The sequence below is a fragment of the Narcine bancroftii genome, chromosome 1 (genome assembly GCF_036971445.1).
Source record: "Narcine bancroftii isolate sNarBan1 chromosome 1, sNarBan1.hap1, whole genome shotgun sequence".
In the NCBI taxonomy this organism is placed as follows: domain Eukaryota; kingdom Metazoa; phylum Chordata; class Chondrichthyes; order Torpediniformes; family Narcinidae; genus Narcine; species Narcine bancroftii.
Window position 1 is genome coordinate 316,135,304 of NC_091469.1, and position 17,156 is coordinate 316,152,459.

General features: G+C 44.9%; 1 protein-coding gene across 8 annotated transcripts in view; it reads right to left on the reverse strand.

Annotated features, from left to right (window-relative positions):
- Positions 1–7,516: 7,516 nt before the first annotated feature.
- LOC138747238 (solute carrier family 12 member 7-like) overlaps positions 7,517–17,156 on the reverse strand; it is a 252,551-nt gene continuing 242,911 nt past the window's right edge. For all 8 annotated transcript variants that reach the window (XM_069906322.1, XM_069906337.1, XM_069906295.1 and 5 more), the window contains 2 exons: positions 12,406–12,539; positions 7,517–8,504 (listed from right to left, as the gene is read on the reverse strand). In XM_069906322.1, coding sequence (XP_069762423.1) covers positions 8,413–8,504; positions 12,406–12,539 — 226 coding nt within the window. In that variant the 3' untranslated portion in view covers positions 7,517–8,412. The remainder of the gene's footprint in view (positions 8,505–12,405; positions 12,540–17,156) is intronic.

Sequence of the window (17,156 nt, forward strand, 5' to 3'; positions counted from 1 at the left end):
GGGGCACGCCATCACGTGACCGCCGGCTGTTAATCACAGGAGCTGCAGCGCTCGGGGCGTCACCAACCCTTTCAGGTTAATTGTTGGTTTCCCCCCACTGTGGACAGGGTAGAAGGTGGTTCTCATATTCCCCCCCCCCCCCCAACTGTTGTCAGGGTAGAAGGTGGTTCTCATTCACCCTCCCCCCATCCCCACTGTGGACAGGGTAGAAGCTGGTTGTCAAACCCACCCCCTCTGTGAACAGGGCAGAAGGAGGTTCTCATTCTCCCCCTCCATCTGTCGACAGGGTAGAAGATGCTACTCATTCCCCCCACTCCCCACTGTGGACTGGGCAGAAGGTGGTACTCATTCCCCCCTTTGTAGGCCTTGGTGGTCCAGCCCAGGTTGTTCACAGTGTCATTAATTCAATGCCAGCAAGGTTAATCTGATTAGAACAGCCCAAGGCCAAATACAGGAATGCTGGAGAATCCAGCCCAGGCAATTGCTTGTTGCCAGAAAGGTTAGGCCGATATCATGGCCCAAGAGCAAGTACAAAGGAATTGAAGTTGACCAGTGGAAAGGCGTGCACTAATGATTGGTGCCAATCCTTGATTGGTAAGTGGTGTGTCTTCCAAAGAAGTTGTGGGCAGTGCTGTCCCATGACAGCCATGACCCTTCACAATACAGGAGAGGGCAAGGCACGGATGGGGGTAGGGGGCTGAAGGAAAGGAGACAGGTGAGGGGAAAAAGAGACCTAGAAAAGGGGCCAATAGAAATTGGATGTCAATGTTCATGCCATTTGGTTGCAGACTGCAGAGACGGAATATAGAGGGTGGTTACTCCAGTTTCCAAATGTCAACATTTGGGGTCCAGATTGTTGTTGCGATGGGGTTTTCCTTGCAGACTCCAGATCTCTGTGTGTTTGTATACTCCCAAGTTGGCCTGCTGCACCTGTTCCTTGGACTTTTCACCTAAACTGCATCAGATCTCCTGGGTCACTTCCCATTTTTTAATCCTGATTTGAGTCAAGAGGTTATTCAGCGTCAGTGCCGATTTAATCCAGTTAAAGAAGTTTTGTGGCATAAAGGTTATAAGTCTACTTTTCACTATCTGGCAGTGTTGAAGGTGTTTTGTGGAGACTTTCAATCTCTGTTTTTTGAGAATGAGAATGAAACAGTGAGTTTTGCTGACTCGTTGCCAGATGTAAGAGGACAAAGACGTAGCCCACCATTGTCTCCTATAGAAAAATCTGGTTGTTCTGGAAATGGAAGAAACGGCAGGAATGGGAGAAATGGGAATGGAAAGAGTCCGTTTCCTTGAAATGGGGTCGCCGAGTCTGGAACCTCTTGGATGAATAGAAGAACTTTTTTATTTTTATTTTCTTTTTATGTCATTATGCTATTTTGTTGTTATTCTTTGTTTGACTGGGGAGGGAGAGATTTGCTCTATGTTCTACTAGTCATCAGCCACTGGTGGGTGATCCACACCCAACTTTTGTTTAGGGATTACTACCTTTTGGTAGGTTTTTTTTGGGGGGGGGGGTTTCTTTTTTATCTTTTTTTTTCATTTTATTTAGACTTTAATTTGTGGTTTTTGTTTCTCCAATTGGAGGGCCTATTTTTATTGATCTGATTCTTTATATATTGATATTATTAGTTTTCAGTAATATTAATGGATATGTTAAAGTTGAAGTTTGCTACTTTTAACATTTGGGGTTTAAACAGTCCGATTAAGTGTAAGCGTATTTTTATCAAGTTTGATCTTTGGTAAAACGTGTTCGGTAGAGATATGATTTTACTTGAAATGATTAAATTTGTGACTTTTTTTTAATGAGAGTACCAGAGAAGGGTTATATTTTAGTTATGTATCAAATATTACAGGATGGTTAGATGTGGTAACGCTGTTGGAATTTTTTTTTCTTATGCAGTTTGGGACTAGATAAACTTCAATTTGTTTTTGTGTATTTAGCGCCATCTGTAGCGAAAAAATGTATTGCTAGTATGTAGAAAGATATGAATATGATTGATATTAATAGATGGCTTAAAGAGATAAAATATTGTTTAATAATGGAAAAAATTACATTTATATTGACTAGATTTTAATATGTATGTTTTACTTTTCTTTATTTTTTTCTCTTTTCTCTTCGGAGAGTTGGCTGAAGGGGGGGGTTCTTTCTTTTTTTTTAAATAAAATATAACGTTCATGCTTTGTTTATTGTTGTATATGTTACTTATTATCTGTATTTTGAACAAATAAATAAAGTTTTTAAAAAAAGCTAAATAAGAATTCCACAAAATAGAAAAGGTGGGGATAATTTGCAGGTCCAACAGCCCATGGGCGTCTCCATTATATTTAGTCCAAAAATGCACCGGAGAGTGGAGACCATGTGGAGGTTACAGATGGCTCATGGCTGCAGGAGGCTGGGGTGTAGATGAGAGTCAATGGTCAAGGCCAAAAGCTTTGATGTTCAGGGGGCCGGTGTTGATGAGAGTCCATGGTCAAGGCCAGGAGCTCTGATGGGCAGGGGGCTAGGGTGTAGATGAGAGTCTGTGGTCAAGGCCAGGAGCTCTGATGGACAGGGGACCGGTGTGTAGATGAGAATCCACAGTAAATGCCAGGAGCTCTGATGGGCAGGGGACTGGGGAGTAGATGAGAATCCAATCTGGTGAACCACATTAGGGAACAAGTTAACAAGCTACAGGTACCTTCTGAGGTAATTCTGTGTGGTAATTTGTGGCAGCCTTTTTCTGGTTAGGAATCTGGCTTCCCCATGGGATATTGATTGTAACAATGGTTGGCTTAGTTCTTTGCTGTAAAAACTCAGCAGGTCTCGCAGCATCCCAAGAAAATAAAGATATATTACTGATATTTCAGACCCAAGCCCTTCTCCAAGGTGTGGACAAACAGCAGGCAAGTGGCCGAGATTAAAAAACTGGTGAAATGGGAAGGATGTGAAGGGGAGGAGGGCAAAAGGGTGTTAATTAAATATAGTGGGCAGGAGGAGAGGAAATGTGAGAATTGATAGGGGGAGGGGGTTTGTTTTTTGGCTCAGTGAAAGGAGAGGAAAATGAGAGAGAGAGCTAGAGGAAAGGTGTCATAGGGAAAGATTGGGAGGGGGAGTGATGGTAAATGGAAACCACAGAAGTTGATGATACTGCCATCTGGTTGGAGTGTGTTCAGAAGATGAGATATTTTTCACCCAAATTGCAGGTGACAGTGCATGGACAGACATGTAGGTGTAGAATTGGGCAGGGAATTGAAATGGGTGGCCACTGGGAGATCAACGCTAACGCGGCAGACAGAGCTGAGGTGCTCAACAAAGCCATCTCCCAGGCTGCGTCCAGTCTCTGGAGGAGACAGCAGGAGCACTAGGTGCAGTGATGTGTTGCTTCACTTGGAAAGGCTGTTTGGAACCCTGAATGGTGGTGAGGGAGGAGGTATGGGCACAAGTGGAGCATCTCTTGCGGTCACGGGGGCAGGTGCCAAGGGGACGATTAGTGGGGAGTAGTGGACAAGGGATTCACGGAGGGAGCAGATGCTATGGAGACAGAGGAATTGAGAGAAAGGAATGGAATTCTTGTTGGGGACAGAGTATGAAGTTAAGCGGGCTGTGGGAGTCGGTGGGTCTGAAGATGCCTGTCAAGAGTTTGTCTAGAGATGGAGATAGAGATGGAGAAAAGGGAAAATGTGGCTGGAGATGGACCAAGTGAATTTGAGGTTGGGGTGGAAGTTGGCAGCAAAAGTGATAAAAGTCAAAAGCTCATCATGGGTGCCTGAGGCAGCACCAAAGTAGCAGAGGAAGAGTTGAGAGGCCTTGCCTGTGTAGGATTGGAGCATGGATCACTCCACATGGCCAACAAAAAGGCAGGATTAGCTGGGGTCCATGCGGATGCCTATCCCTAAGACTTGAGAAAGTGGGATGACTCAAAGGAGAACCATTTGTGAGGAAGGATGTTTTACCTGGCAGAGGAGGGTGGTAGAGGAGGAGTGATTGGGTCTGTTGTCAAGAAAGGAACCCGAAGCCTTCAGTATGGGGGATGTCCATGGTAAAGATAAGGCAGTCGAGTTCATGGAACTGGAAGCTGTTTAAGGGATGGAGGATGTGATGTAATATTTGTAGATGTATTTGGGAGATAAATTGGTAAAATTAGAGTAGGTTACATAAACAGTTTAAAACATCTTATTTGAAATACTGAAGAATTCATATTCATAACTTTACAGAAACTACAGAGAATGCTATGCACATTTCACAAGTGCTAATTGAAATGTTGTCATAAAATGAATGGACTGGAGCTAGGTCATCTGTGTTTAACATTTTTACAAGACTTCTGACCTTTCTGCAAAGTGCTCACTCAAAAGATCACTTCTGGATTCTTGTTTACCTAAAAACAATAGATGGGAGCAGAAGACTAACTCCTATTGTTTGCTGGAGAAGGAGGGGGTTTTTGCAAGAGAGGGAGAGACTGAAAAGTCACAGCTGAAACAAGCATAAGTTTGTTGGAACTGAAACAGAAGCTCCAGAGCGGCGGATGGCTGGAAGTGCTATATCTGATGTTTCTCTTGGAATAAGTGGAACAGACAGGAACTCTGTGGTAGCCTGAAAGAAATAAGTTACCATCTGGAGAACCCTGATGGGGCAAGTTTCATCAGCAAGACATTGAGGTGACTAATGGTGGTCCTCAGTTGTGGAAATCCTTGAACAACAAATCTCTCTCTGCAAACCCTATGAGAACCTTCCTGAGCAATAAACATTTACCTTTCGAGCATCAAAGCCTGGTGAACTTTATAGTCGTTAAATTCTGTGCACAGTACAAGAATTGCCTGCAACCAGAGAACTTGGAGGAATGAGAAGTGAGATTGGTCTGTGAACCAAAGAACTTTTCTTAAATTTATACACACGCGGTTAGAATTAGAAGGGGGTTAAGTTAGTTAATAGTGATAAGTTAAAGTTTGATTCTGTTTTCACGTTTAACGATAATTAAAAACAACTTTGGTTTAAATAATTACTTGTCGTGGTGAATATCTATTGCTGCTGGGTTTTGGGGTCCTTTGGGCTTGTAACAAGGGTGTGTGGAATAACGTGGATGTCGGTGAGGAAGGACTGGACGGGGGGTGCAGTGGGAAGAACACAATGGTGTAGAGGGAAGTGGAAACAAGTTCGGTGGAGCAGAAGAGCATGTGGACACGGTGGGTCCATCAGGCCAACTTTTTCCATGAGCCCCCGGTACGTTTTGAAGTGTGAAGAAACCAGAGCCTCCCGGGGAGGACCCACACAGACACAGGGAGAATGTATAAACTCGTTACGGACAGCGTGGGATTCGAAGCCCGATCCCAACCGCTGGCGCTATAATGGCGTTGCTCTAACCACTACACCAAACCGTGCTGCCAAGGTTTGTGGACAACTTCTTGGTGTGCAGTAAAAATGTACTGCAATAATTTCAACTGGATAGATTATACATTGTTTTACCATTGTCCACGAATGGTAGAAAGATTTAAAAGGCCAGAGGTTTCAATTTATCAATGTTAAACGTTTCAAATAGCACACCCCAGAGGACGTGCACAAAATGAAGGGGGAGGGGTAGTTTGGGGGAGATATCAGGGGTAGGTTCTTTTAAACAGAGAGTAGTGGGTGCCTTGCTGGAGGCTGAAACATTGGGGGCATTTTAGATCAAAATAGAGGGTAACGGCGTAGGGAGGGATTATTCAAGGAATACATGGCTTAGCACAACATCGAGGGCCATAGGGCCTGTACTGGGCCGTAGTGTTTTAGGTTCTAAAATATACTTTGTAATTTATAAAGACAAATGTTAAATATTTTTTTCAACTGTTCCAGTTTGTTTTTGAACAAACCCTGTTTCCCTCACACCAGCTCCCTCCAGGAATATGGTGGCAATGAAAGCTCCCCAAAGCCAACGCTCCTTTTATTAAAGTTTTTTTTAGCAGAAAAACTATTCACAAGGAATATAACGTGAAGAGGAAAATATAATCCACGCAAGTCACCCATACGACCAACATAAAACGAAAAGAAAATCACCTGTTCTTTGAAATAGTCAAATGGTGCATCTGTTCCTTGTGGCTTTGAAACTAAATCACTTTTTATTTTAGAAAGAGGGCATTTTCAGTGAATTTATGCAGATTCCTTCCAAGTTCGATGGTTTTTTTAAACCTTGAACGCTATTACGCTTTGGAATATGTACATTAAAGCACTACTGCCATGATTCTATAGAAAGTGCAGATGAAATTCTAATTTCCACATCCCGAGTAACGCAATTTGTTTCACTCTTGCTGAAATAAAAAGTCCACTTTCATTGTTTTACACAGTTTGAAAAAAAAATGCAGGTTCTCCATCGGTTTAACTCATGGAACCCTATCCTCAAAAGGCAAAAAGGCACATAAAGCAACCACAGATACATTTCAATCTTGGACCTGTGCAGTTTTCACCAAAATAACCATAGATTTGCAAGTATGGTGGCATGGTCGACTGAGCACAGTGAGTCTTCACAAGGTTCAACACAGACATTATTGAACCAGCTCTCATGCCTAATTGATGCAGTGAGGAGGGGGGGGGGGTGGTGGGGTCTATGCCAACTTCATCTTTAGTGGGGGGGGGGAGAGAGAGAACAAATACATTCAGTACAATTAAATTAGTGTTCTGGTAATCCTGCAGTTCTTTCTCTAATGTTGAAATGCACTAAAGTTGGAAAGTTGCCAGAACAAAAACAAAATTATACTGACTGAAGGTAAATTTGTAGAAATCTAACCGCATTTCGCGTTGTAACCAAGCATAAGGAAGTACAAGTTGCTGCAAGATTGAACAGAGTGGAATGCAGGGCAGATGATCTCATCAGCAAAGAGAAATCAAACTCACATTTAGTTGAGAAGAGGCCAGGGGAAGGCGAGAATTTACTTTAAAATACAAAAGGAAAAGGGATGTAATTGGACCCTGGTGGGATCGAAAGGTCCACAGGGTTCAGGTTCAGGTCAATGGTGATCCACTCCGACTGGGTCTGGGCTGTCAGCGACATGGAACAGCAGCAGTGAAGGGAAGCATCTTCAGACAAGGAAGATGAGGGCAGGGGTGGAGGAACTACTGCAGGCACTTGCCTCTGTTTTGCCTCAATCTTCATCACAGCCTGAAAGTACTCTCCTTGGCAACCCAAAACCCTGTCCATGACCTGCAGAGGTTAACTCAGGGTCAGAGTCTGCTGCAGGTGATGCTCCCTCATTTCTGCAAAGTGAACACGGTGACTCAAATAGAACGTGAATGGGAGCGGCTGTGGACAAAGTCAGGCGATGGAAAGCCCGGAACTCGGAAACAGAAGGGAGCTTTTCTTCTCATTGCTGAGAACGAGTGGAAAATGGTGCAATTATATGAACTTGATGCTGTGGTTCATGATGTATAATGATCACACACATTAAATGAGGCTATGCAAGAGAAAACTGGTCATCCATTCCAGGTCAGGGACAAGCAAAATGCTTTCTCATCACAGAAATAATATACTGTCATCTCAATGAAGAAACTCCTACATGCATTCAGTTCGATACACAAGTTGTTATTTTTAATGCTGGTTTTTCATTTGTAGAAAATGTATGTGACAAAACATTATTTATAGTTCATTCCTACCAGTAAAATTCATTTACTCTGGAACATTGTGTGCATTTGTGGAAAGAAGGTGGGTTCTCAAACCTATCCTACTGCAACGAATCAGAGGACCTTTCAAAGAAACAAAAGAACGATGTGTCAAGGATGGCGGGAAGGGCCGACAAGCAGCCTGGCGCCCTGGTTCAAGATTACGTTCTCCCCCCTCCCCCATCTTTTAAAAACAATCCGCTTCTGAACGGAGGGGACATGTCTCAAGCTGCGTGGAAGGAAAGGAGCAAAAGGCCCCCTGGTGGTCAGCACTGGCAAGGGCCTGGATACCAGCTGCACATAGTCCCTTGTGAGAACACAAAACCAAATGCACACTTATTTAAACAAACAAAACATAGGCAGAATAAACAATCCCCCTCCCCCCCATAGTCCATCTTTCTCATACCCTTCTCCATTTTGACCAGTCTCTTGCTGTGGAAAGCAGAGGTATCACCGTTCTCCACTTGTGCCATTTTACACACCAGCGCTATTGACAGCAGTACACATTTAGATGGCAGGATTGATAAAGAACTGTTCAAAGAGTGAAATGAAAACACAAAACAAGCTTTGAGTGCGAGTTTTTTTTTGCTTCCATTAAGGAAAGTGCAGCAAATGACTCCAACCGTTTGGAGCCAACGGGAACGAACACCCGAGAAGTCCCTTCACTGTCAGGATGCTCTTCTGTCGTTACCAAAAATACCAGCAGCAGATGAAATACAAAAAGCTCCCCGTCCATGTCACTGATGAAATTTGTTGGCACCATTTGGTAAATATGCTTCAAGGCAAGCCGTGGGGTTGTGGGTCTAGGAGTAAATGGTGATCACTTCACTGCCCCCACCTCGCACCATCAGCACTCTGTTCAGGCCCTCGGTCAGCACCTCCAGGAACTCCATATCTGCCATGTACTGGGTTAAGGATGGTGTGCGTTATCCTCAAGTCGGCCATGTGAATCACCAGGGCCCCATTTAATTGGGCGTTGGGAAGGGCAGACCAAAGCTTCAGGTCAGGAGTCTAAGAGGGAGATGAGAAACACGGACCCAAGGCTTTTAGGGCTCCAGTGGCTTCTTATAGGCACAGTGAGGGTGAGAATAGAGGTATGGCGCTCTCCAGTAGAAACCCCGAGTGCCACAGCTTTCCACTTTGCCAACCATTGCTTATCCTTAAAAACACACCAAAATGTTAGAGGAACTTGGCCGGTCTTTTCAGCATCCATAGGAGACAAAGAGATATCAACAATGATTCGGGACCAAGCCCTTCCTCAAGGAATAAGAAAATTGAGCCAGAAGCAGGAACTCTCAGAATTCAGATGGTGCTGGGCTGGGGGAGGAACCCAGAGTACGAGACAGGGCTGAGGGAAGGCGAAGCGAGGCGGGCAGGTTAACGAAAGCCAGAGAATGGCAGAGGAGGATGTGTTGGATGCAGAGGCTGGTGGGGTGAGAGGTAAGGACAAGAGGAATCTTGTCCTTGTGTATGTGGGGGCGGAGGGGGCCAGGGCAGATATGTGGGTAATGGAGGATATGCGGGTGAGGGCCAAGTTGATGGTGGTAGATGGAAAGCCACGTTGGTTGAAGGAGGACATCTCTGATGATCTGGCATGGAAGTCCTCATCCTGGGTGCAGATGTGAGTTTGGGTGGTCTGGTTGGTGTCGTGGCCAGCAAACGGAACAGGATTCGAATCCTGTGCTGTCTGTAAGGAGTTTGTACATTCTCCCCGTGTCTGCGTGGGTCTTTCCCGGGTGCTCCAGTTTCCTCCCAACTTTTGAAAAGTACCAGGTATGTAGGTTAATAGGGCTGCATGGACTCGTGGGCTGAAATTACCTGTTACTGTCTTGGGGTGGACCGTGCCAGAGTGGACCCTGTCGGAATGATAAGACTTTGGCTTAGGAGGCTAACATTGTGGTGCAGGAGTTGAAGTCAGAAAGGGTATTCAGCAGTTGGCACAGGTCAGGGTAGGTTTTCCATATCATATATTTTGTTCCTCGTCATATACGGAGGGAATGGCATCCCAGGCAGGGGAATGCTCCTCTTGCAGAATGTGGGTCATCAGGGAATCCAGCAGGATCTGGCTCCATCTGGCTGGAGAAGGCCCAGACAGAAAATAGGATGTGGTTCCTCTAGTCAGGCTGGGACAGTACAAAAGGCCAGGGACAGACATGCAAGTCTGGGAGTGTGACTCAGAATTGGGATCAGTGAGGGGACTGATAGTCGGGACTGATGTCAGGAGAGGGTGATACAGTAGGATCAGTGTGGGGTCTGAGAGCGGGCTGTCGGGAGAGCGTGCGCGGGGAGTGGGATCAGTATGGGGTCTGAGAGCGGGCTGTCGGGAGAGCGTGCGCGGGGAGTGGGATCAGTATGGGGTCTGAGAGCGGACTGTCAGGAGAGCGCGTGCGGGACAGTGGGATCAGTGTGGGGTCTGAGAGCGGGCTGTCAGGAGATAGCGGGGCAGTGGGATCAGAGTGGGGTCTGAGAGCGGGCTGTCGGGAGATAGCGGGGCAATGGGATCAGTGTGGGGTCTGAGAGCAGCTGCTGGAAGAGTGTGGGTCAATGGGATCAGTGTGGGGTCTGAGAGTGGCCGCTGGAAGAGCGTGGGGCAGTGGGATTAGTGTGGGGACTGAGAGCGGCTGCTGGAAGAGTGTGGGGCAGTGGGATCAGCATGGGGATTGATAGTGGGCAGTCAAGAGAGCGCGGGGCAGTGGGATCAGCGTGGGAACTCAGAGTGCCTGTTGGGAGAGAGTGGGGCAGTTGAGTTTTCGAAAGCTCAATAAACTTTTCCCATATAAATTTATGGTAATTGCTTCATGCCATTTTGGCTTATGAAAGGTTTCACAGGAATGGTCTATTTTAAGACAGTGGGGGATATCTGTACATAATTCCCTGAAAGTGATGCCCACAGGTGGATAGGGTTGTAAAGAGAGCTTTTGGCATACTGGGAGTTGGGATGATATGGTGAAGTTGTATAAGACATTGGTTAGGCCAAATTTGGAGCATTGTGTGCAGATTTGGTCACCTAACTACAGGAAAGATAGAATGAGTGCAGAGAAGGTTTACTAGGATGTTGCCCTGACTTGAGTTACAGGGGAAGGTTAAATAGGTTAGGACTTTATTCCCTGGAGCGTAAAAGAACGAGAGCAGATTTGATAGAGGTATTAAAAATTATGCGGGGGATAGACAAATATATAGGCTTTTACACTGAGGGTCGGTGAGATACAAACCAGAGGACATGGGTTAAGGGTGAAAGGGGAAAAGTTTAGGGGAAACTTCTTCACACAGAGAGTGGATGGAGTCTGAAATGAGCTGCCAGCTGAGGTGGCAAATGCGGGCTGAATTTTAACATTTAAGAGGCATTTGGACAGGTACATGGATAGGAGAAGGATGGAGGGCTATAAACTGGGTGCCGGTCAGTGGGACTAGGCAAAAAATGGTTCAGCACAGACTAGAAGGGCTGAAGGGGCCTGTTTCTGTGCAGTAATGTCCTTTGGTAGGTTGAAACTGAGAAGGCTTGTACAGTGAATAGTAGGGCCCTGAAAAACCTCGAGATACACATGCACAGTTCCAAAGAAGTGGTGAAATGGGTAGACATGGTGGTAAAAGCATTTGGCGCATTTGTCTTCATTGGTCAGAGTACAGAGGGGAGGAGGATGTTTTGTGTGCAGGTTTGGTCTTCCAGCAAAATAGAAAGATATTGTTCAGCTCGAAAGGGAGCATAAAAGATGAACCAGACAGTTGCTAGGGACTGGTGGACATGAATTGTAAGCAGAGGGTGGATAGACTGGGACTTTTCTTTCTGGAGCAATATAAACCTTGTTGAGGCTCTTCTTATAATGAGGGGCTTGGACAATGCATAGCCTCTCTCCACACTACCCCCCCCTCCCCCAACCCACTCAGGCTTTAGACTTAAGGTGAGAAGGGAAAGATTTAAAAGGGGCATTTTCCACACAGTGGGTGCTGGTGGGTAAATGGGATGAACTGCCAGAAGATGAGGGAGAAGTGGGGACAATTGTAACGCTTGCCTTTTTAGACAGATACATGGATTGGAAATATCTGGAGGATTATGGGCTGGACATCGGCAAATGGGACTAGCATGGACAAGATGGGGCAAATTTCTGTTCTGTGAATCTCCTTGACTACAGTCGCTGAAGAGAAGCAGCTGCCTCGGATGTATAAGTAGGTCTGGAAGGGGACTGAAATGGCAACAGTTCAGTGGAACTATCTTGTAATACATGTCGAGCAATTATGTGCAAGATGAGAGGAGGAGACTGGGGTGCATGCAATGTGGTGTCTGGATGTCTGGCTCCAAGTTAAATGAAAAATGGGAGCCAGTGAGTCAACAAAACAAATCACCTGCATCTTTCTGACAAAGTTCTTCACAGTATCTGGAAATGGTGTGGACTTCTGTAAGATGTTGGCAATGCATACATCCAGCACGGTAACAGGCCATTTCGGCCCACGCGCTCGTGCTGCCCAATTAAACTACAGCCCTGGTACTTTTGAAACAGTGGGAGGAAACTGGAGCCCCGGGGAAAGCCCCCCCCCACCCCCCACACACACGGAGGACGCACAAACTCCTTAAACAGCGCAGGATTCGAACCTGGGTTCCGATCGCTGGCCACTTATGCCAACCGTACCTTTGATAAAGTGTTCAAAACATGGCTTTCAGAAAGAATAACGTGCTGAGGACCTTTCCATATAGGCACCATACAGCTCTCTGAGAGCCATTCAAAGATACATGATCACTAATTGCAGTGGTAATAAAAGCATCATCGCAATTTCTGTGGTCACTGAGATAAAAAGGATACAGTTTTCATCCCCCTGTTTGTTTTTCGGGGGACCGGGCATGTTCAGTAACACAAGCCTGGCATCCTGTGATTTGTTAACCACCACCTCATTGAGTCTCACTGCAGTATGCATCCGCCTGACATTCGATTGGTTCCTGAAACAGGGGAAGTGATGAATTATTGATGGTTACTCAGAATCAGATGATCAGAAGTTTTCGTCCACCTAACAGGTGGACAAGTTAGGAAGACAGAGGTTTAAAAAAAAAAATTAGAGGATAACAGTCCTGTTGACATTCAGAACACGCCAATAAAATAGCACTGTTTACTAGGCATTTAGGGGCAAAAAGATGAACAGGCAGGGCCGAGAACGCAGGCAGTTGTCGTGTCCCCAATACTGTTCCATGTTCTCGCATATTAAGTTATCCCAAAATAATCCCAGTTTGGGAATTGGAACAATACAAGATTGAAAATAGACCATCTTCATTTTTGTTCATTCAAATTCAATAGAAAAAAATTGCCTGTCTGTTTAATATAATCTTGTAGATGTGTGATGTTATGAAACCAGTTGCTAGTTGGGGGATTTGAGTTTGTAACAAATTCAGATTTCTGACTCCATAACAATGACAATTTTTCTCAAGCAAAATATTTCAGTAATGATTGGGTCTAGAGCAGTGATTCTCAACCTTCCCATCCCACCCACATCCCACCTTAAGCAATCCCTTACTAATCACAGAGCACCGATGGCCTAGGGATGACTTAAAGTGGGATGTGAGTGGGAAAAAAAAGGTTGAGAACCACTAGTTTTAAAAGCTCAACATTTCAGCTTTTGTCCTAACATGGTGTGTATGTTGCAGCCTTTGTTTGGTTTGCTGAAAATATTAGCTGAAAAATCAAGGTTTTCCATTCCTGGTTTGCAGCATGTAAGGATTCTTTATTGTGACAAGCTGTTGCTAGTTGCCCTGGACAATGCCAATCACTGTCATGAGAGAGGGAATTTACCCTAACGAGAAATTTGTGGGCAGCAAGTGCAGTTGTCGTCCCATGGATTAAAAATGTAGCGTTTAGTCTCTCCCATTCTTCATGAGATAACATTCAGCAATGCACCCCTATGTTCTCTCACCAGGTGTAAATCCAGTTTATCCCTTTAAAACCTCCATGTCTCTCATCTCAACAGCTCTTTGTGGCAACAATTCCACATTCTAATGAGGAAAAAGTTTTTCTTGAATTTACCAACAGAGTTGCTCATGTTCATCTTCAACTTAAGTCCCTAGTTTTGGAGCCACTATTGTGGAACAACTTTTTAAAATTTCATGCCAGTTAATTATACTCATGTGACCTAATTAACCCTATGTATTTGGAACGTGGTGGGGAAGCCCACGTGGTCACGGGGAGAACGTTCAAACTCCTTACAGACTGTGGCATATTCACACCTCGGAGATGTTGGCACCCAGGAATTTGAAGTTCTTGACCCTCTCTACTGCCGAGCCTTCAATGAGGACTGGGTCGTGTTCCCCTGACTTCTACGAATTTTCAACAGCCTGGCTAAAAACCACATACCTAATGGCCTCCACTCAGATAAACCATCCAAGAGCAGTGACATGACTAACTTACTAAAGCAAAGTAAAAAGGCCATCCCAAAGAGGGCATTTAAATAGGCAATTGCATGGGTAAGAATTACAGCCATGCATGAGTCAGAGCCAATCATGGATTTGGCCATTCCCCCTTCTGAGGAACATCCGTGGATCTGCCAACGCTTATCAGTTTGTTTAATTGGTGGGATCTCAACTCATTGCTACCACACAAATCATGGCTGATACTGGCTATGAAATAGCTGGGAGAATATAGATGATCCTGATCCCAATATCTTTTGTCTTTGGGCAACCTTTGTCGTTAACAAAGCTGCCATCAAAGAGTGGGTTTTTCCCTTACCATCTTCCTTCCAGTATGACATATTTTGAATGGGATCATTAGACTCTTATTTCAAATTTTCTAGAAACCAGGCACATTAAACATTCAAGTTTACATTGTGCTTAAGCAGTTCACTGTAACAACTAAAAATTATCTTTACATTGAATTTAAAATGAGTAAAATTTTGTAGAGACAAAATACATGCAAATGAAAAACATTTTAGTCCTTCCCAGCACACACAATCCAAAAGTTTAATGGCTTGTTCAAATCAAGGTAACTTAAGATATTATGTATGAAAATCTGCTCTCTTGTCAACAAGCCTTGCTCCGCTCCATCAAAGTTTAAAATTTCACATTCTGCTCCACAACAAAGCAAGTTAGAAATGATGTTAAATGCAACACAGTTGGCATAGTGGGTTAGCGCAACACCGTTTCAGCGCCAGTGACTGGGACTGGGGTGTGAGTCCTGCTCTGCCTGTAAGGAGTTTGTATGTTCTCCCCGTGTATGCATGGGCTTTCCCCCCGGGGAGGCTCCGGTTTCCTCCCTCCATTCCAAACATTTTGGTGGGGGGGGTTGTAGGTTAACTGGGTGGCATGGGCTCATGGGCTGAATGGCCTGTTACTGTGCTGTAGGTGTAAAAAAAAGTCTTAAAAATATAGCAGTCAACAAATGGAAAAGTCAATCTTTTTTTTCAACAAGCAAGAAAAGAGAATGCTGGAAACACACAATAGGTCAATGAAGAGAAATAGAATGGCCTTTTGTAGGTGATGATCTTTCATCAGAACCGGGGAAGAAAGACAGTACATTTTTTAAGGTGTGGAGAAGGGCAGGTGCAAGGTCTGTGATGGGAAGGAGGTGAGGAAACAATGTAGCCTGGGCTACCCTGTGGCGGTGAGGGTTTATTACTATAGCTGATCTGGCAGGCAAACGATGACAAAATAAAGCAGCCAATGCTCAACCTTTTCTTTGACTCCAAGTTTAGGAGCCCCTTCCCTCTGAAGCAGTCATTTAGTTGGTTTCTTCTGTACTCAAAGGAACACAAAGGATATTATATGATTTCAGTCTGTGGGCTCCCTGAAACGTACAGTGGCCCCTCGTCAAGCCATTTGAGAATGGGTGCCATAGAGATAAAAGCAAATGATTGTATCCAAAGTGGTGCTTTCTGTTGCTTGAATGCATAAGCGCTGACATCATGAACACTCAATGCAATATGTTAAATTGGAAATACAAATGAATCATTGCTGGAAGGAGTGGTTGAAACTCTGGATGGTGAAGAGATTGGGTAAAATGGCAGATATTGCACCTACCACGACTGTACGAGAAGGTATTGGTGGAGATGGCATTAAACTGGGGAATAATTGAGGAAACAATCCCTTGGGAACATTGAAAGGACAGTCCTGTCTGGTAATGGCATGATATTAACCATGGTGGAAATTATGTGATCAGAATCAGAATCGATGGTCCTGACCAAGTCATGACCTTGAGGACAGAGGCTACTTTTTTAAGACCCCGTCTCGTGTAATGTCCTCGATGGAGTGGAGTCTGGTGCCTGTGATGTTGCAGGCCAAGTTAATAACTCTCTGGGGTTTGTTCTTGTCCTGAGCGTTTGGATCTCCAAGCCAGGCAGTGATGCAACCAGTCATAATGCTCTCCAGTGACATGCCAAATCTCCTCAAACACCTGACAAAGTGTAGCCGCTGGCGAACTTTCTTTGTGATTGCATCAATATGGAGGTTCCAGGACAGATCCTCGGAGATGTTAACACCCAGGAATTTGAAGTTGTGGATCCTCTCTTCAACTGAATCCTCAATGAGGACTGGGTCATGTTCCCTGGACTTCCTCCTGAAGGCCACAATCATCTCCTTGGTTTTGCTGATGTTGACCACAAGGTTGTTGCTGTGACACCATTCCACAAGCTGATCAATCTCCCTCCTGTACACTTTCTCATTGCTGTTTGCGATTCTGCTGACAACTGTGGTGTCATTGGTAAATTTGTAGACAGCTTTGGAATTGTTCCTGGGCAGTCATGGATTTATAACGAGTAGAGCAGTGGGCTAAGCACGCATCCTTGGGGTGCGCCTGTGTTGATAATCATTGAGGAGGAGATGTTATTTCCAATTTATACTGACTGTGGTCTTCCGATGAGGAATTCAAGGATCCAGTTGCGGGGGGGGGGGGGGGGGGTGGGGGGGTACAGAGGCCCAGAGTTTGCAAATTCTTGACCAGTGCTGAGGGAATAATGGTGTTGAAGGCTGAGTTGTAGTTGATGAAGAGCAGCCATATGTATGAGTTGCTGTTTTTGAGGTGATCCAGAGCTGAGTGAAGAGCCAATGATATTGCATCTCCTGTGGAGTGATTATGACAATAGGTGAATTGCAGCGAGTTCAGATCTTTGCTTAGGTCCGTGTTAATTCTGGCCATGACCAGCCTCTCAAAATATTTAATCACTGTACAAGTTATTGCCACTGGAGGGTAGTCATTGATCTTCCTGGGCACCGGGTTGACTGATGCCCTTTTGAAGCAGGTGGGGACCTCTGACTGCAGCAAGGAGAGGACAAAAATAATTTTGAAGATGATGCATTGAATTTGGAGGCTATCGGCGTAGAAAGCAGGGACGAGAAAATGCTATCCTTGTTCTAGAGGGAGCGAAGCTGTGGTGTGGCAAATGCAACAGGTATGACGGATTATCTTATCAACTATGGTGGGGGAGGGAAGCAACAATTAAGAAAAAGGAAGACATTTTGAGATGTATCGGTAGAGAAAATGTCATGATAAGAACTAAATGCATGAGAAGCAGAGACTGGGAGGAGGGAATGGGAGGATGTGCGGTCAACAGGGCCAGGTGGATGGAGTTAGAGAGGGCA